Source organism: Scheffersomyces amazonensis (genome assembly GCF_036850825.1).
Source record: "Scheffersomyces amazonensis strain UFMG-HMD-26.3 chromosome Unknown RJT21scaffold_1, whole genome shotgun sequence".
Taxonomy (NCBI): Eukaryota; Fungi; Ascomycota; class Pichiomycetes; order Serinales; family Debaryomycetaceae; genus Scheffersomyces; species Scheffersomyces amazonensis.
In genome coordinates, this window is record NW_027042741.1 from 251,171 (window position 1) to 271,699 (window position 20,529).

Below are 20,529 nucleotides of genomic sequence, written 5' to 3' on the forward strand. Positions count from 1 at the left end.
CAATTAATTCTAATTAAGTCATTACAATAGGTTAGTTCAATTCCTATATAGTGCGAAAGAAGCTAAGCTCACAGGCCTTGTACTGTTTTAACGGTGAGTATCATACGATCAATAAAGGCCCATGTGAGTGACATACGTATAGTTATAGTATAGTTATAGTTATAGTATAGCCATATAGTTAACATTATGAAGTTAAGTATAGTTAATATATAGTTAACACATAGTTAACAGTAGTTAACACATAGTTAACAGTAGTTAACAGTTAGTAGGTGGGGCACTTCATGCAGGACATTTATCTCTGGCTTTATCCCTCAATTTACAGGTTACATATTTCAGACCCCACACGACCTACAGGTTGTCGGAGCCAGGAAATTAATTTTACATGTTACAATCGAGAGATATTCATATTCTCCACTAACTAAAAACAACTAACCACTATCATTACATTACCCAACTAGGCAATTCGCCATGAACCGTCAATTAACCAGAGAGGAGATTCAAAAGATTATTCAAAGATGGCATCAGTTAAAAAATCAGTATGGAGAACAGGCTGTCAATGTACCGGAATTTGCCCAGTTAAGTAAGGTGATAAAGTTTCTTCAGCAGAACCAGCAACAGCTCCAGAGACAGCAACCACAGCAGCAGCAGCAGCAGCAACAACAACAACAACAGAATGCTCAAGTGCCCCCACCCCCTCAACAGCAACAGCAGCAACAGAGACTTCTGCAACAACCACCACCATTAACTCAACAACGGTCTCAACATAGTCAATTAGACCAAAGTCGACCCCCGAGCCAAAGATCGTCTGTACCCCAACTCTCTCCCGATGATCAGTTCTCTAACCAGGGTTTACAGCTGAATTTCATCAATTCCAGTAATAACACTCCCAATATGGGCAATGCCAATATCACTAATAACAATGTGAATAATCAGTTCAATCAACAAGGGTTCATTCCTCAACAACAGCAACAACAGCAACAACAACAGCCTCCATTACCACAGGATCCTTCTATGCAACAACAACAACTTCGAACCGGAGAATCGGCATTCACCACTCAACAATTCCAATTGGTTAAGTCTCAGTTCCAGGCCCTTAAGTATTTATTAAAGGGTGCTGGACAAGCCAACCAACCTATTCCTCAGAATTTAATTACTTTTGTAACTAATGATAGATCGGCATTCCCTAATGGTAACTATCTTCCTGCCGCTTCAAGCTTGAGACCTCAAGGGTTTGATCAAAATCAAAATCAAACTCAAACTCAAGCTCAAAGTCAAAGTCAGACTCAACCATTAAACCAAAATCCTAATAATATTGTTCCTCCAAATTCTCAATCTCCTCCATTACAGACCATTATGACTGGTAATAATAACAATGTCAACAATACTACTAATAATTTCATTAATAGTCCTGCTATTTCATCACCTAATCTTAATGATCCTAAGAAGAAAGGTAAAAGATCTACCAAGCCTAAGGTTATTCCACCACCTAAGAAACTTACTAAAAAGCAATTGAAAGAAGAAGAAAGAAGAACCGAAGCTTTACAAGGCCCACCCTCATCCATTTCTATATCAGGAGGACAAATCCCTACTCCAATTCAAGCACCAGCCTCAATTTCATCATCAATAAGTCAAGGCCAAAGTCAGAGTCAACAAAGTCAAAATCAAAGTCAAAGTCAAGTTTCAATGGCTCCTTCAATACCTGAACCTCCTAAACCATTAAGACCAATATTACATGAACCTCAAGCACCAATTAATATTAATAAATTAGTTCCTGATATGGCCAAGAATAATCAAGTTATAATTCCCATTAATAAACCTAATATTCAAGTAGATAGTTTTGAAGTACCAGATATTTTTAGTGATCAAGTAAGAGATATTCAATTTAATGCAATTTATGCTCCACAAAGTAGAATTGAATTTCCTGGATTATTACCAGAAGGAATTAGTTTGGATGATATTTATAATAATAAAGAGATTTATTTTATATTAAAGATTGAACAAGAAATTGATGATTTAAAGAAACGACTTGAATTACTAAAGGAATCCGATAATCAAGAAGAATATAATCAATTAAATTTTCAATTAAATCAACTTGAATTATTACCTTATCAACGAGAATTAAGAGGTAAAATTTTATCTCAACAATGGTTTAGTAAAAGTATATTACCTAATTCTCATCCCAATTTTCAATGTAGATCAAGTGCTTTATCACTTGAAAATGTTTCTGCAACTCATGATTTATATAAACATCAATTAGAAACTTTGATGCAAGTTCAAAATCAAAAACATCAAAAGACTATAAATGAAATATTAAATTATGTGGTTAAACATGATGATATTGTTCAACGGAAATTTGATAAAATTAATCGATTTTCAACAAAAATTAGTAGTTTTCATAATCAAATAGCTAAAGAAGAACAAAAGAGACTTGAAAGAATGGCAAAACAACGTTTACAAGCTTTGAAACTGAATGATGAAGAAGCTTATTTGAAATTATTAGATCATACTAAAGATACTAGAATTACTCATTTATTAAAACAAACTAATCAATTCTTAGATTCTTTAGCTCAAGCTGTCCAAAATCAACAACGTGAAACTCATGATAGTGTTATGGGAAGTGGTAGAATTATTAAGGATGAAACTTCAACTTCAACTTCAACTCCAATTCCAATTCCAATTCCTAATCCAATTCAATCTTATTCAAATGATGATGATAGACGAGAAAAAGTTGATTATTATAATGTTGCGCATCGAGTTAAAGAAGAAGTTAATAAACAACCATCAATATTAATTGGAGGTACATTAAAAGAATATCAATTAAAGGGATTACAATGGATGGTATCATTATTTAATAATCATTTAAATGGAATATTAGCTGATGAAATGGGATTAGGTAAAACAATTCAAACCATATCTTTATTAACTTATTTAGTTGAAATTAAACAAATTAATGGACCATTTTTAGTAATTGTACCATTATCAACATTAACTAATTGGAATTTAGAATTTGATAAATGGGCACCTGGATTAAAAAAAATTACTTATAAAGGTACCCCAAATCAACGGAAAGTTTTACAAATTGATATTAAAAATCGTAATTTTCAAGTATTATTAACAACTTTTGAATATATTATAAAGGATAAAGCTTTATTATCAAAAATTAGATGGGTTCATATGATTATTGATGAAGGTCATCGTATGAAGAATGCCAATTCTAAATTATCAGAAACTTTAACTCATAATTATCATAGTGATTATCGATTAATTTTAACCGGTACTCCATTACAAAATAATTTACCAGAATTATGGGCATTATTAAATTTTGTATTACCCAAAATTTTTAATTCAGTTAAATCATTTGATGAATGGTTTAATACCCCATTTGCCAATACTGGAGGACAAGATAAAATTGAACTTAGTGAAGAAGAAACTTTATTAATTATTAGAAGATTACATAAAGTTTTAAGACCTTTCTTATTAAGAAGATTAAAGAAAGATGTTGAAAAGGATTTACCAAATAAAGTTGAAAAAGTTGTTAAATGTAAAATGTCTTCATTACAACTGAAACTTTATCAACAAATGTTAAGATTTAATATATTATTTGCTGGAGGACTTTCAGGAGATAATACTCCAGTAACCATTAAAAATGCTAATAATCAAATTATGCAATTAAGAAAAATTTGTAATCATCCATTTGTTTATGAAGAAGTTGAAAAAATGATTAATCCATCAAAGGAAACTAATGATCAAATTTGGAGAGTGGCTGGTAAATTTGAATTATTAGATAAAATATTACCGAAATTTAAAGAAACTGGTCATCGAGTATTAATATTCTTTCAAATGACTTCAATTATGGATATTATGGAAGATTTCTTAAGGTATAGATCTATGAAATATATGAGATTAGATGGAGGAACTAAAGCAGATGATAGAACTATATTATTAAAGGCATTTAATGCACCTGATTCAGATTATTTTTGTTTCCTTTTATCAACCAGAGCTGGAGGATTAGGATTAAATTTACAAACGGCTGATACAGTTATTATATTTGATACCGATTGGAATCCTCATCAAGATTTACAAGCTCAAGATAGAGCTCATAGAATTGGACAAAAGAATGAAGTAAGAATTTTAAGATTAATTACTGAAGATTCTGTTGAAGAAATGATTTTAGAAAGAGCTCATGCAAAATTAGAAATTGATGGGAAAGTTATTCAAGCCGGTAAATTTGATAATAAATCAACCGCAGAAGAACAAGAAGCTTTATTAAGAGCTTTAATTGAAAAAGAGGAAGAACGGAAACAAAAGGGAGGTTCAGATGATGAAGAAGATTTAGATGATGATGAATTAAATCAAATTATTGCTAGAACTGAACAAGAATTAGATGTATTTAGAAAATTAGATGAAGAACGAGCTTCAACCACTAAAAATGCTTCATATAGTAGTCGATTATTTACTGATCAAGAATTACCAGAAATTTATAAAAAAGATCCTGAATCTTATATGAAAACTGAAGAATCAATTATTGAAGAATATGGTAGAGGTACAAGAGAAAGAAAGATTGCTAAATATGATGATAATTTAACTGAAGAACAATGGTTAAGACAAATTGATGGAGTTGTATCTGATGATGATAGTGATCAAGAAGAAGTTAAACCTTCTCGAGGTAGAGGTAGACCAAGAGGTAGACCTAAATCTAAAGGACCTGATACCAATACTAGTAATAGTAAAAATGTTACTCCGGATATTATAACCGCTACTGAATCAGAAACTGGTAATAATTCAGATAAACATTCTATTGATGAAGATGAAAAATCAAGTGATGAACCTGCTATAAAGAGAATTAAATCTCTGACTCCAAGACCTTTAACAACAAGAGGTAGAGGTAGAGGAAGAGGTAGAGGTGGTAGAGGTAGAGGATCATTATTATATCGAGCCACTCCAAGTATTGATCCATTAACTTTAGATGAACGAGCTAAACTTCAAAATATGATTGAAACTATTTATGGAATGGTCCTTAATTATACTAATGAACATGAAAGAAGATTAAGTGAATTATTTTTAGTTAAACCATCTAAAAAGGCATATCCTGATTATTATGTATTAATTAAGCATCCAATTGCCTTAGATACTGTTAAGAAAAGAATTAGTTCGAGAAGTTATACTCAAATTCGAGAAATGTTGGAAGATCTTCATTTAATGTTTAGTAATGCCAAGATTTATAATGAAGAAGGATCTATTGTTTATCAAGATGCTGCTAAATTAGAACTGTTAGCGTTTGAAAAAGTTCGAGAATTAGTCAATGATTTAGATGAAAAGGAGGTTAATAAGATTTTAGATTTTACGGATTTTGATGAAATCTTTAATTTAAAACCATTAAATGTTAATCCAGCTATTAAACAACCAATTGAAGCTAAATTAGAAAAACTTGATAATGATGAACCTATTGATAGTCCTATTGTGGGGATATCCACCAATGCTGGATCAGAAGATTCGACTCCTATGCCATTTGAATGATGTAGGGGATGTATATTAGTTGTACTTTATATATTATTACTTTATATATTACTTTATATATTATTACTTAGTTATGACTCACACTTCACTGTAGCCCGGTAATTCATCATCTATATGACTATTATTAATTACATCATTAAGTACTATATTAAAAGCTTGAACAAAATTAAATAATCCTCCATCACTAAACTTAATTTGCCCCTTAAAATATTTATTATTAGGAAATCCATCACTTGATGATTCACTACTAAAGAATATAAATTCCCAATAATTAGGTCCAAACCAAGGAGATTTTAATGAATGACTTAATCTTAATTTATCTGCATATGATAAATCAATTGTAAATGTATTAACATCTCCTTGACTTAATGTAATATAAATTAATCGTTTTGTTGTTAAATATAAATATCCATCTCGTGCCGTTATATGAATGGTTGGTATATTAGTTAATGGTCTATGTTCACCATCAATAATATCTAATGATTGACGTCCTGATTGAGTATTATATCTTACTTTCTCTCCTGGTAATAATGTAAAGGGGCATACTTCCAGACTACCTAATAACTGATTATAATTATTCTTTAATGGAACAGTATTAATGGACATAATAAATAATATATATAATAAATAATAAATAATATATATAATATATTATATAAATATAAATATAAATAGTGTATATAGTTAATATCCGGTATTTATATTCTTCTACATAAATCACAAGTCACACTCCACAAGTCACAGCCAATATCCAGTAGGTGCCAGGAACATATACAGTTTAGGCTTTGCGTAATCCGCAGTAGAACTTTTATTTTGCATGAGAAGAGTTTAGAATTTTCAACTTTATTTTACCTAGTACTCTTTACTCATGAAAAGTTCGCGAATACATAACAACTAATAGGTAATAGGTAATAGACAATAGATAATAGTAAGTAATAGTTCGTAGTTATGAGTATACCTAAGGCAGCTACGACTGCATTATTTCAAAATTTTAAAGGAGGAAGAGGTCAAAGTTTATTCAAAGGTATCATTGGAGAAGATGTATGTCAAAAGATATTAGAAAGATTAAATTTAAAGGAAAAGTATCCAAATTCAAAGAATCTTGAAATACTAGATATATATCCTAGTCAACCTTTATTATCAATTAAGATACATGAAGAGTTAAATCCTAAAACTCATGTAGTCTTGGAAGATAAGAAAAAAAAAATAGGTCCATGGACTGAATTAATTGATGCCTGGAAACAATATACGAATATTGATAATTTAAAGTTAACTACTAAAGATGGTTGGAATTGGGAAACATATGATGAAATAATTGAAGAAAAATTGTTAACTCCTGAAATTAAATCAAGAGATACAATTCATGATGAATTATTAATATTAGGAAATCTATCACCTGTAAAATTTGGTGAACCTTTATTCGCTCAATGGATTATGTGTTGTGCTTATGCTAATTGGTTACAAAGATTTGGAAGAGTTAGAATTATTGCCTTAATTCCAGCAGTTACTGCTCAAAAGTTCTTATCTGAACCTGAGTTTATTAAGAGAAATAAGTCTTCTGTAAAGAGAAATCTTTACACCAATATAAACTTAATTGCTATTACAGGACCAGCCACTCTGGATGATAATCCTGGTTTGGGTTATGATCCAAGAGTAATTATCGAACAGCAACCCATCGTTATTCCTAGAGCTGCAGTTTTTCCTAATGATGCAGAAATTGCTGTCGTGGAATTAGAACCAAAGAATTTCAATTCAGCAAATATAGAAGAATATGAACATATTTTAACACAATTATTTATAAATTCAAACAGTAAAGTAAAAAATTTACTCAGTTATATTGCAGTGGGTGCTGATGATGACTTGGCACCTCTTCTTTCTGATGAATTGTTGAATAAAGCACCAAGAGATCTCAAGATGGATGAATGGCACCAACTTTTTAATGTATTCAATACTTGGGCCTTTAAACCAAGCTACATCGACAGAATGGCTTTTCTACAGGAAAATGATTGAATTGGTTAAAAAATCAGATTCAGATTAAATGTAAATAAATGTAAATAAATGTAAATAAATGTAAATAGAAATACTACGAATTAAGATTGGATGCTTGGAAAAGGAAGCTCCCTTCTCTAGATCTCGAAAATCCTTGTAATTCAGTGGTTGGAAACGATAATACAGCAACACCAGAATCAGTTGAAGATTCTTGATTATTTGTTTCTAGTACATCACAAGATCCCACAGCACTCATTTGACTTATTTGACCACCAGAAAGAAGTAGTTGAGCCATGCTCTCATTTGGAAGAGTATTCACGATAGTTGTAGGTGCATCTGGTGAAACTGAAGGAGATTTATTGATCAGATATTTAGCCAGTGATTCCTTTAAATTAATTGAATTATTAACCGAATTCACAGATATCTTTCTTTGAGATGGAGTAGGAAGCAAAGAAGGAGGAGGAGGGTTTGAATATACACTGGAAAAAGTCAGACCAGCTGAACCGTCCACTTCTTTAATGGTATCTAATAGAGATTCAGAATTAAGGTTTTGAAGACTCATAAACTCATTCCAGGTCACAAGTGCCAATAATAGAAAGGCAAATGCTTCTAGTAAATAAAGGCCGAAGGAAATCCATGATGTAAGATTGACGTGGTTAAATTGAATACAAATATGAACAATAAAGTTAAACAATGTAAATATGAACCCAACTGTACAAAATGAAACCGCAAATGCTGATAACGGAAGAATATACTTATTTTCAATAAAGAATAATGGAACCAATAATAGAAGATAAAATATTGAACTTACAAAAATGCCGAAATTTCCTAATTTAAGGAGATAAACTAAGTTCAGGAAAGAATCGATACTGTATTTTGATTCAGGAATATCTGTATAGTAAAATAAAGTGAAAAGGAACTTTCTAACAAAAAATTGAATTTCATCAGTACTCTTATTGGATATAGGTAATATTGTTCTAATAAAACCAACTTTATCTCTAAAATCATTAGTTACTTTACTGGTTACTATCAAGTTTGAAAAGAATTTAGAAGAAGTCCAAAAGTTACAAAAACCTTCACGTAATACTAATGAAATTTGACTGGGAGTTATTTCAAGACTTGGAACCACAATAATTGAAGTATGAATTACTGATCCTAAATATTCCTCTTCATTCCTAAGGTAAACATCTTTGAGAAGTTCAATCAAAAAGGTATTAGAAAACTCATATGTAGTATTTGTGTATGAACTAAAATTCTTCGTAGGAAGTTGTTCAGATCCTCTTAACAAATTAACTATATCAACTTGTGGAAATTTCAATGTAAATGAACTACTAAGCCAATAATTGAAAATAGTTATTTTACTTAATACTAAAAAGGATATCAACGTAATAACGATACGTCGTTTAAAACTTTCTTCACGAGATGACTTCACACTAACATGACTTTTGGTAGTTTCTCTATCAGAATCAGAACCCCACAATTTCTTAAGAATACCTTTGAAATATTCACCCATGTTAATTAATATGTCTTTGATTGGAGATTATGATTAAAGAGTTAGACGCTCATAATTTAGTACTATATTTTGAGATTTGCACCCAAAGACAAAAAAAAAATGCAAAAAAATTGTTACCATGTATTATTACTTATTATATATATATATATAACTTAATCTATATTAGGAAGGTTGGCAAACAATTTAACCAATTTATCGCTTTTAAACACACTCTGTGAGGCAGGACCAAAATAAGAAGCATTAGGTAAGACTTCTAAAAGAGTGACTATGGTTGGACCCACAAATGATTTCTCTTCTTTTTGACCTGGTAAAGCACCATTATTAAATATACTATTTCTGTGAGATCCCGAATCTCCATCTGGAATAGAGAAGGACTCTTCTGAAGTTTTAGAAGCTCTTCTCTTCTTTTTAAGTGGTTGTATTTCATCATCATCATCTTCTTCATCAGGTGCAGAATTCAATTCAAATCTTCTAATTAAGTCATACTTACCTAATTTGTATCTGTCAGTAAATAACTCTATTGGATCATCTGAAGGGAAAGTTTGCTCATATTTATTTGCAAAACTTTGGGCAACATCTAATGATAAATAATTAGTTGCATATGAAATATATGATTTTAATAATTTACGAAGGTATCTTTTCTTCTTTTCAACTTGTTGTGTTATCAGATCCTTTTTAAATTGTGATAAATCAGGATTTTGTAATTCTTCATTTAAGGAAGCTATTTCTTTGGAGAAATTAGTATCTGCGGTTTGAATTAAGATTCTAATATTATCCACATCATTAGTATTAATTAAGTAATTTAAATAAGCTAATAGAAATGGCCCATTAGTACCATATTTTTTCATGGCAACATCAAGAACCTTCACAGCAATTTTCTTATGATCCACATAATGTTCTAATAAGGCATTCTCAACATAAAATTGATATCCAATATTTTTAAATTTTTTACCTTGTTTAAATACTTTTCTAGCTCCTTCAATCCCACCTGATCTTTTATATGCAATCATAAATTTAACATATGCTAAAGTTATGGATGATTCAAGTTCTTCTTTTAATTTTCCAAGCTCTATTAATTTGGCTTTATCTCCTTCACTTAATTCTGGTCTGAGAGATGCCAAGTTATTCACATCATCATCATCGTCGTCATCATCACCTCCAGGTCCAGGAGTTGGTGTTGCATCATCTTCCATAACCACATCATTATTAGTATTGATATTTTTTCCATTAATATTTCCATTAGATGCTGTTAAACCTGTAATTAAATCTATTTGATCAGTAATTTTCTTATGATCATTCACTAAATGATCAATAAGTTTATTAAATGCTTCTTTAGATGAATCAAATGAATTTTCTTTTTCATGTAATTCATCTAATTGGAAAGTAAGAATTAAACTTCTCGGATTTAGATTTAAACCTTCTGTTAATAATGTAATACATTTACTCAAGTTAGCTTCTTCATTACTTATAAGTAAAAATTTACTATATTTGAACCATAATTCTGAAATAAATGGTAATGAAAATGTAGCTTGTTTATAAACATAAGCTACTCTTTTTTCAACTTGTGAATTATCTTTTAACTCCAATATATTTTTCTTTTCTAGATCTACCCATTTAAGCCAATATTCAAGTTGTTTTTCAATTTCTCTAGATTCTGGTCCTCTAATAGTCCCAGAATGAATATTTCTTTCTAACAGTGCTTCAGTTACGTTATGAAATTCAGTAAGCCAAGATCTGGCAAGCATAAATTCGGCGGACTTTTCAGAAATAAATTTAGTAGCAGTAACCGAATTAACTTCATTTTCCCATTTTGTATATTGAGCCCAGCCAGCTTCAAGAGTATCAGTTGGAATTACAAGATATTTTTTATAGACTTTTCTTATTAAGTCAACTTTTTGTTGTTGTTCCCATGTTGCACTTGGAGTCCAATCTTTTAAAAATTCTATATAATCATTCCATAATTTACCACTAGATAAATCAAGTCCAACTTTATCAATAGCAAATTCAAATGCTTGGATAATAGTTCCTCTTGCCTTTTCACCTCCAATTCTTACATCTTTTACTCGACGTACATACGCAACATATAATCGACATAATTCAACACTATCGGTTATAGAAAAACATCTTTGAAATAATGTTTCAACTTTCTCTAATTCATCTCTACTTAATTCATAATTAATATAATTACACCATTGATTTCCCTATAATTATTAATGTTAGTATTTCTAAACAATATTTTAAGAAGGTACTTTAATTAGATTTCTTTTAAGTTTAATAGGATTAAGGTTTCATTTTACTATTTGACAAAGTTAGACATAAATAGAAAGATATATTCTATTAAATCCATTTATTCTGGGTTTATTGCTCTATTGTATGAGCAACAACTGCCTTTTTGATTGCTTTTGCCTATAGGTAAACAGTAAGACCGTTTCCTATCGGAATATAATAATAACAATAAAAGTAAATAATTATACATATGAAGAAATGAAAAGAAATACACGGAAATGTGATGAAAAATTATCAAAGAATAATGATTTAGAAAGATACCCAACCAATTTATATAATTAATTTCATCTCATAATCGTGAACGAGAATTAAACCCAACCAACAGGATTTACTACCTATCCTATCCCATTAAACCAATAAAAAAAACCCATTCAAGTAGCAACAATAATAATAATCTTTATGTACATACATCAAACTTAAATATACTGAGGTATTTATCATAAACCGATCTAACTTGTTCTTCTTTATCTTTTGCTACCACCAGCTTAATCAATCGATTCCATTTACCATAATCTAATGGATCTTGTTCCAAATCTTCTTCTAGTTGTCCTATGACATCCAAGGCAAGCCTCTTCTTCTTATCTGTCTGTATAAACACTGTATTTGACATGGTATGTTATATATATTTGATATTTTGATTTATTATTAATGAATTATGTTTTATGATTAATATATGTGATATATATTGATAAATGGATATACAAGCTCTAAAAGGAGATAAAAAAGATTATAAATTTGATAGGAATATTAATTAAAACTTCCTCTAACACTTTTGACAACAATTACGTTCTGATAATAATTTAAATCGTAATCAGTACATAGAACAGTAGTAAAGTATGGCATTGATGACCGGTACTTTGAATTTACATTTTTTTGTTGACCAGCAAAATTCTCGGTACTACGACATCGCATGTGGCGACAATGTCGTTTTCCATATAGTTGAAAAATTACACTCTTTAAACTATAGACGGGACCAGATCAATATATAGTTAGAAAATTTATATTAAAGGTAGTAGAATAAATAAACAGGCATGTTGAAACTTCACGTTTGGGGTGAAGGGCCTATAGTATCCATTATATCACCAGAATGTATTGCAGCAACTTGGATACTAACAAATAATCCAAATATCCCAGTAAATGAATATGAGATTATTACTTCTAGTAATACTAATTTATCAGATATTCATAAATTACCTACTTTAATAGTCGATAATTCTGAAAAAATTATTAAATATCAAGGATTTCAAGAAATTGTAAGTTTTCTTGAACAAAAATTTGTAAAAGAATCCAAATCTTCACCTATACTTTCAAGCAAATCACAATTAAATGTACGAGAGAATTTAATCAATGTTGGATTAATTACCCAATTATTAAGTAAAATAGAGTATATTCACCAGTACAATTTGTTTATAAATAGCAAAAATTATGAGGGGTACGTACGAAAGTTATTTCTGAGATATTTACCATTTCCTATGATGTATAATCAACCACTAAAATTTTATAATCAAGCACAAGCACAAGTTCAATTAATTGGACTTAATCGAGGTAAAGTTGGATTTTTCAGTCTTAGTGGTAATCAAGATACCACCCAAACTGAATATTTTAATAATGACGTAGATGATGATGCATATGATGATAGTTCTGATGATATAGAGTCCACTAAACCATTGAGTGCATTACACGAGAGGCTGATTATTAGTAAATCGAAAGAGAAGCAAATGCTTGAACAATCCAAGAATTCAATGAGATGTATGAACTTACTCAATTCCTATCTCGATTATTTTTTCAAAGCTTATCAAGAGTTTCACCCTGGTACAAATAGTTATGGAACTATATTCCATGAATCAAAACTAAGTACATCAGAAGTACTTTTAATTGCATATATATATTGTTTGACATTTGATGAGTTACCAGATAGGTTTATTCATACATATTTAAAGTTTAAACATTCACAATTTTTAGAATTTGCTGATAATATTTCTAGCCAGTTTTCTACTATCAGTAAAAAGGGAAATATCAGAGGACCAGTAAGTGAAGAAATTCCTAGTCTTTACAATGAGATCAAGTACTGGACAGGTGCTATTAAGTACTGACCCTTTCAAATTTATAATTGCCATGTATATACTCCATAGAACTCTGTAATATAATAATGTTGTAATTTTGCATTCAAAAACCAGAAATGTTTTACCCGGCGAAGGGTGTTCTCATCCTCATCCTAAAAAAGCATTTTGCTACAATTTTTCGTATCGTTCATATATGTTCTTCTTTTAGATCTTTAGACTTACTTGGCAACTTAAGCATAGTTTCATTCTATACAGATATATATACCATGTATTTAATGATGGAATTTTTCTTGCCATATATCGAAGTTTAGTTTATATCTTATTAAGTATCTATTGTTTGACTAGCTCCATAAACTGTAGAGATTTCTACTTAATTCGAAAAACTTACAAGTGGTAAAACTGTAGAAATGTATAAAAGTAGCAGTAGTAACTGACAATATTCATAACAATAACTGTGCCTTTAGTTTAGTAACTCTTATCCTTCTTCTAATTCATCACTAGCATAATACTGACCTCGATTCTGCAGTATCAACTAGTTTAAGCCTTAACAATTTCATTCATGCATCAAATTTAGTACTCTTTTTAGACTAAAATATATGCATACCAAGTGTATTTATTTCCTTTTTTTACAGCGAATAAGTTCTTATTGATTGTGAAGAAGTTAAGGTACGGTTTGTTATTTGGCAAGCCGTGACTTTTTAACGAGATCTTCCTTGACCTGAACTTTTTTAGGCCAAAGCTTAAGAAACATTACGTAGTGCTTCTTTAAATATGAGTTTGTTAATAGACAGCTCATATTTAAATTATGTTCTGGGAAATATAGCAGGAAAGCATAAACTTACATACTAATGCATTGTAATATCGCTTATGTTATAGACAGTAATGTCCATGCTGTATTAGTATGAATCAACGTAGTAGATTGATGATATTAATTTCTCCATTACGGGATAGCTGAAAACTTATATCCTTACCGATTGAATCGATCAATAAGTCACTAGTTATGTCAATCAAGAAGTACTTACTTATGTTTTGTATTCTGTCAACTATACTTGCTCGCAAATTCTACAAAATTCAACTTTTTAAATCTAAATACTAATGACTTTAAACCAGTCATTAGTCTCTTGCTAATTATACATTATTATACAGAGAGACTAGATCTAAAAGAAAATAGAAAAAAAAAAGGTAAAAAAAAAATTAAAAACCAAAAGAAAACTATGATAAATAAAACGAATCGTAAAAGCAAAGCAAAGTAAAGAAATATAAAACCAGGAGAGTGATGAAATGAATTCATCAGTGTTTGCAATTGAAAATGTTCAATTTAAGTCTAGCCAAACCCTTTGGCAAGCTTAAAACTTAGTAGGAATTCTTCAAAAATAAAAAGTAAAAAAAAAAAACATAATTGAAATGTAATGGAATGAAAAACCTTAGAATCGTAGAATCATTAAAACAAAATCTGAAAAAAGTAATGAATTGAAGTGATCATGAATTTGCATTAATAAGTCATATTCTGTTCATTTTGACGAACTCAATAAATCATTAAAGGTAATTTTTTGTCCCTCGTTAGAATTGCCATGTTGAGGTACCGCAGGATTACCACCATATGGTGATGGAGAAGGTCTTGGATAATCATTTCCATGAAATGGTGCAACTCCTGCTCCTGGGATTGGAGCAGGATAAGGAGGATATTGATAATTAATATATCCTTGAGGTGATACATTATATGCAAATCCTGGAAGTATATATTGATTAGGAGGAAATTGTTGAGGTGGAAAAGATGGTGCCACTGGATAAGATGTTGGATATGTAGTTACAGGATATCTTGGAACAGTATTACTATTCAAAGGGGAAGAAGATCCCGTTGAAATACTTGAAGTTGGCGAATGATCTTGAGCATTATTACCACTCGATTGTCTAGGAGAACTCTTAAAAGATGGCTTTGGCAAATTCAATGCGGCTGGCGAAGTTCCAAATGAGGATCCAGCATAGATATCTTCAGGTTTCTTCAGTTTATCCTTTTTAGAACTTGAAGAGGACTTTTCATTACCGAAATTAGGCTTTTCCCCATTGGGTAATGATTGATCAGATTTCTTTGATTTTGAGGAATCAGTATTGAAATTTGGTTTTTCACCATTTGGTAATGAAGATTCGCTATTATACCCATTGGAAGATTTCTTTTTATTTCTGGTTGATTCCTTTGACTTTTCATTGTTATCATTATAAAAGTTAGGTTTATTGCCATTTGGTAAAGATGGTGAACTAGCTAAGGTTTCAATCTCCTTCTTATTCGATTTCTTCTTTGAATCTGGCTCTGGACTGGAGCTTTTCTTATTGGATTTTTTGGATTTAGAATGTCCAAAATCAACTTTCTCTCCATTCGGTAACCGTCTTTCATTATCGTTCAATTTCTTCACATCTTTATTCTTTGTATGCTTAGTCCCTTTTGGGGTCTGATTTACTTCCACTATGGGAACTACCTGTGCCATCTTCTGGTCTTTTAACTTTAAATGTTGAAAACTATTATATTATAAATTATATTATGTTTTGATGAATTTAGACACTGCAAATTATGAGTGAAGTATCGATATATTAAATATTCTTATGTGTAGTATTGTAAATGGAAATATTAACTTTATACTTGATGACTTCGACATATATTATTTCGATTAATAATAACTATAAAGATACGTTATAATGAGATCTTATGATATACGTTAAAATCAAATTTGTTTAACCTTATTCTTCAACTACAATAAGTTCGTGGTTGATATGAAAACTGTTGATGTATATATATATATATATATTTAGTTGTACTATACCATGTGGTGGAGTATAGCTAAGGGGCTGGCCAGTCTTTGTTGGAAATGACTGTGCGGTGCGTGTACCTGGATAAAAAGGAGAAAAAAAAAAGAAACAAAAATCCGAAGAAGGAAAAAGAAAGAAAAGAAGAGTAAAGATCGGAAAACAATAAGCATGTGTGCGTGTGCGTGTGCGAACCGTCGGCAATGATATGTATTTTGCTGCAAATTTAAATATAAAATATAAAATATATATACTATGATGTAGCTATTGAAGCCAAACCAATAATTGATATACCAAAAATACACCAAGACATAACGGAATTAAGTGATCCACCAAATGAAACGGCAGATCCATACATTGAAAGTCCAATAACTGTAAGGAAACTACTTGTAACTGATAAAGTTATACCAAATACAAAATCTAAACTTTCCATATCTATAATATCCCCGTCTTTACCGTCACTAAGTCTATCACGATTATAATTTATAAATAAATAACCTAATAATGCTCCTAACGGTTGTGCTAAACCTCCTAATAATCCACTAATACCAATAGCTTTTAATTTGGCATTCCTCTTTGTTGATCCATTAGTAAATGAATAATATAATGGTAAACACATTGAAAATCCTTCTGTAAAATTATGAAATAATAAACTTAAAAAAATTGATACACCTAATTGAGGATTTGTTTCAGAAGTAATATAAGTTATAAATCCTTCTGGTAATTTATGTAAAGTAATAGCTAAAGTAGTTTGAATTCCAATTAATAATAATCTTGATAATGGGGTATTGATATGATGATGATGATCCAGTTTATGATCAAGATGTGAAGCATTAGATTGTGTAGCTTGTAGATGATGAGATTCTGCCATGGAAGAATTACCATCTCTTGTATCAATTTGATGTTGATGAAGGTGTTGATGATGATGAGATGTTCGTAATTCTGGAATCTCACAAAAGTGAAGTTGTGAAGATGTCAATTCCATATTGACACTATTATGTTGTTGAAATAAACATAATTCAGCTGATGAATAACCTTTACATTCACCTACATCATCAGTACCATCACCATGAATAGTAAAATAATGAATAAGTGATTTACGTTGTCTTAATGGAGGAGGAGATACTAGCGGTGTGGTTTCATCCAAATCTTCAGGTGAATGGTCGACATGTTGATCACTTACATTATTTAATTCATTGGTTGAATATGTATCTGATGAATCTGGAGAATTAGGATCTTCTGGATTTTTACAGATAAGATCTTTACTATTATGTGACCCATCATTGGTATGTGTATGTTCATGACCATGACTATGACTATGAATGTGACTATGAGTATGACCATGAGTATGACCATGAGAATGATAATTTGAGCTTCCACTTCCAGTCTGATGATCATTTTGATGGTATGGCTCGTTATCATCAGCATTATCTAAGTCTTGTTCATGATCTCCATGATTACAATGTACAACAGATTCACTAGTGATATAATGAAGGAAAGTATTAAACAGTACACAAACTATAGTACCAACGATATATGATACTATTAAATTAAATTGTAATTTTCTCTCCGTAGTTTCTGAAATTGGATCTTCATCAGTAACTGAATTCTTTAAATATTCTAATGCTTCTGGTAACAAACGAAACAAAGATGTGAAAAGTAAACATCCAGCACTAAATGCTAATGAAGCATTTAAAAAGCTATAATTCCCATTTAAATTAAATCCATATCGTGATGTAATAGATTTTGGCATAATAAAATAATATAAGTCATCGAGATAGATGACCAAGCATCCTAAAAGACACATACAAGACGATAAGGCGGTCAAGAACCAACCTTGACTCCAATCGGATGGATATGTAATGGGAACAGTCATATCTATCTTATCAACGTGTTTATACTCCTTGTTAATCTATAATTTGCCCAAAAGCACACACAGCTGATTCTCGATGCTACTTACTAAATAGCTATCTATTTATTTCGGATTACCGTATAATGAAAAGAAAGGAAAAGAAAAGTAAACAAGTATTTACAAAAATATATTGTTGTTGAATTTATAATATTTTATATGGCAATAACTCTGTTTATCTATTTTTGTAAATTGGGGTGTTGATAATGCTAAGCAGATATAATTCTTAGGCATTAATACCGTTGTAGTTATACCGGTTTTGCTTTTCCCAGCAGAGCCCGCACGTGATGTGCACCCTCGTAATTATAATTGCGATGGCTGCAAACACTACAATGAATTATTTGTAAAGAGGATTATATTATTGTAACTATGAACATCTATAAGAATATATCCAGACTACAAATCATAACATGTACGAGTATAACCAGTAGAATTCTTTTTTTAATATATACTAATCATGTTTTGTATCGTCATTGTTATATTGAGGCAAGGGCCCGTAGTCCTTATATTTACCCTTTAAAGGTACCATTTTATGCTTAAATGCTTTCCTAGCAAATGTTCTCTTTTTCAAATGACTCAAATCAACTTGATTATACCACACGAATAAGTACATACCTAATGCAGCCACCATAACAATGGTTGGCATAGTTAACATGACATAATACTTCTCATCAATCCCTTCTTCAAGCTCAAAGTTTGGATCATTATATTTTTGTTCAAGTTTAGCTAAATCAACATTATGTTCCCTAGAAACTCTTACTCCCTTGGAGATTTCGATTACAATGGAATTCTGTAAATAATCAAATTCAGATTCATCAACATTATCTGGTTGAATCGATATCAAGACTTTTCTATTATAGTCCTTTTCTCCAATCCATTCTTCATTTATTGTAAGAGGGAACCAACCTTGAGATTTTTTAACCCAATCAGATTGATAGAATGATGTTTTATCAACTTTAGCACCTTGTTCAATAAGGGCAGATCTTTTATCCAATGGATCAGCTAAATCTCTCTTTCTTAACCCCTTTTGTCTGATAGTTTCCTTTATGTAAGACAAATGGACTCTAACATTTTCAACTTCATCCGAGAAAAATCTGGAATACCAAGTGACAAAATATGTTTTATCCATTTTCAATTGTTGGCCATCTCTTGGGAAACAGAATGGTTCAGAAGACTTATCTTTAGCAACACCCTTTTTAAAGTAACCATCGGGAGTACATCTAATTAAAGGATTTAATGCGTGTTCATGTGGATCTTCATCGATTATTACTTCGTGTTCAAAGATTTCATCATCAGCCATATTATGAGCCTTTAACTCTTCCTTAGTATAAAGTACAGTAGTTGCAGTAGCAAACCATGTACCATAAGTTGGGTATCCATTTTTTATAACCCCATTTTTGATTTGTGGTTTTATAGTTTTAGGTGAACCATCTTTATTTAATGATACCCAATGTTCTAAACCATTAGTTGTAGTAGGAGGTTTAGCAGCAAATGTAACTCCTGCAATTACAGTAGGAGTAACAATTTCAACTAATGATTCTGAATATGTTCTAATCCAAGCCTTTGGCTGTTCCGAACTACTTACTTCACCATTTTTAGCCTTTTGTTCGGCAGCATACTGTTTATTGATGATAACATCTTTATATCTCTTTTGTAAAGATGGATGTGAAGTTGGTTCAACAAGTTCCAATGACTCTGGTGATGATGCAGGAGCTGCTGGGAGTGAACTGGATGCTAAAGAAGTGTCAATAGGTTGTTGAAAGAATGGTATAGTTATTGCATTAGCTTCCGATACAACCACCGATGCCAATGTTAGAAGAGAAAGAAACTTCATTGTAATACTAAGTAATAAAGCAATGATAACAACAGTTAGACCAGAGTATATATAATTACCGTGCTACCTACTGTGCAACCTTAATAAATAATTAACTGATAAACTTATGAATGGATCAATCAATTGAAAAATCACCGAAGTGTAAATTTCCAGTATTGATTCTGCTTATATACCTCAAAACATTTAGTGAGAAAGAAATTTTAATGGCGCAAATGTCGCGTCGGTACGACTTTTATCTGTGCGAAGGCTTTTAGCCGTCCCCGTTTTTCTTTCATACCTCGGACCGGAAATCTTTATACCACCGGAAAAGAGTATTATTTTAGAATCGAATTACTGCAATTCTTAAAATATATATTTAATTAGGTACATGACCTTGCATAAACATTTCGCTTTCTGTAAGTAAGTTATCTCAGTAAATTATTATTTCTTCCTCCCTAGTTGTAAAAGTCTTCCCTTATACTGACATTTCATAGTGTAAAGCAAAATAATTCGTGAACATGTAAGAAAAACAACGCTTATATAATTCTTTCTATTTCGTTTTATTTTTGCTTCTAATTTCATGACCAATCCATAAATATAAGCGGTGGTGTGCAAGTAGCTTTTCTTCCTTTCAGCTAAT

General features: G+C 30.7%; 9 protein-coding genes across 9 annotated transcripts; 3 read left to right on the forward strand and 6 right to left on the reverse strand. All coding sequences in view use genetic code 12, as the record gives it.

Moving 5' to 3' along the window:
* The first annotated feature begins 420 nt into the window (after positions 1-420).
* Positions 421-5,591, forward strand: SNF2 (SWI/SNF catalytic subunit). Its single transcript, XM_064885637.1, has 3 exons — positions 421-681; positions 835-1,450; positions 1,577-5,591. The coding sequence occupies exons 1-3, from the start codon at positions 469-471 to the stop codon at positions 5,515-5,517; spliced, it is 4,770 nt and encodes a 1,589-aa protein (XP_064740483.1). The 5' UTR covers positions 421-468; the 3' UTR covers positions 5,518-5,591.
* On the reverse strand, positions 5,557-6,294 carry RJT21DRAFT_6225 (uncharacterized protein). Its single transcript, XM_064885176.1, has one exon. The coding sequence runs from the start codon at positions 6,121-6,123 to the stop codon at positions 5,596-5,598; it is 528 nt and encodes a 175-aa protein (XP_064740484.1). The 5' UTR covers positions 6,124-6,294; the 3' UTR covers positions 5,557-5,595.
* On the forward strand, positions 6,295-7,564 carry RJT21DRAFT_6226 (RNA polymerase specificity factor). Its single transcript, XM_064885177.1, has one exon. It carries the CDS (start codon positions 6,466-6,468, stop codon positions 7,525-7,527), a length of 1,062 nt encoding a protein of 353 aa, XP_064740485.1. The 5' UTR covers positions 6,295-6,465; the 3' UTR covers positions 7,528-7,564.
* On the reverse strand, positions 7,553-9,019 carry RJT21DRAFT_136810 (uncharacterized protein; the record flags this gene model as incomplete). Its single annotated transcript, XM_064883276.1, has 1 exon — positions 7,553-9,019. The coding sequence occupies one exon, from the start codon at positions 9,017-9,019 to the stop codon at positions 7,601-7,603; it is 1,419 nt and encodes a 472-aa protein (XP_064740486.1). The 3' UTR covers positions 7,553-7,600.
* A 100-nt stretch (positions 9,020-9,119) lies between these two features.
* Positions 9,120-12,124, reverse strand: RJT21DRAFT_123605 (cleavage polyadenylation factor subunit). The gene is made up of 2 exons (XM_064882751.1): positions 11,715-12,124; positions 9,120-11,220 (listed from the first exon to the last, which is right to left on the reverse strand). The coding sequence occupies exons 1-2, from the start codon at positions 11,913-11,915 to the stop codon at positions 9,172-9,174; spliced, it is 2,250 nt and encodes a 749-aa protein (XP_064740487.1). The 5' UTR covers positions 11,916-12,124; the 3' UTR covers positions 9,120-9,171.
* Positions 12,125-12,260: 136 nt separating this feature from the next.
* SAM37 (SAM complex subunit) lies at positions 12,261-13,640 on the forward strand. Its single transcript, XM_064885178.1, has one exon. The coding sequence runs from the start codon at positions 12,337-12,339 to the stop codon at positions 13,396-13,398; it is 1,062 nt and encodes a 353-aa protein (XP_064740488.1). The 5' UTR covers positions 12,261-12,336; the 3' UTR covers positions 13,399-13,640.
* A 1,239-nt stretch (positions 13,641-14,879) lies between these two features.
* Positions 14,880-15,851, reverse strand: RJT21DRAFT_110914 (uncharacterized protein; the record flags this gene model as incomplete). Its single annotated transcript, XM_064879941.1, has 1 exon — positions 14,880-15,851. The coding sequence occupies one exon, from the start codon at positions 15,849-15,851 to the stop codon at positions 14,880-14,882; it is 972 nt and encodes a 323-aa protein (XP_064740489.1).
* Positions 15,852-16,340: 489 nt separating this feature from the next.
* Positions 16,341-18,415, reverse strand: RJT21DRAFT_116728 (Zn(2+) transporter). The gene has a single exon (XM_064880464.1). It carries the CDS (start codon positions 18,041-18,043, stop codon positions 16,421-16,423), a length of 1,623 nt encoding a protein of 540 aa, XP_064740490.1. The 5' UTR covers positions 18,044-18,415; the 3' UTR covers positions 16,341-16,420.
* RJT21DRAFT_123609 (uncharacterized protein) lies at positions 18,416-20,136 on the reverse strand. Its single transcript, XM_064882752.1, has one exon. It carries the CDS (start codon positions 19,908-19,910, stop codon positions 18,528-18,530), a length of 1,383 nt encoding a protein of 460 aa, XP_064740491.1. The 5' UTR covers positions 19,911-20,136; the 3' UTR covers positions 18,416-18,527.
* Positions 20,137-20,529: the final 393 nt, after the last annotated feature.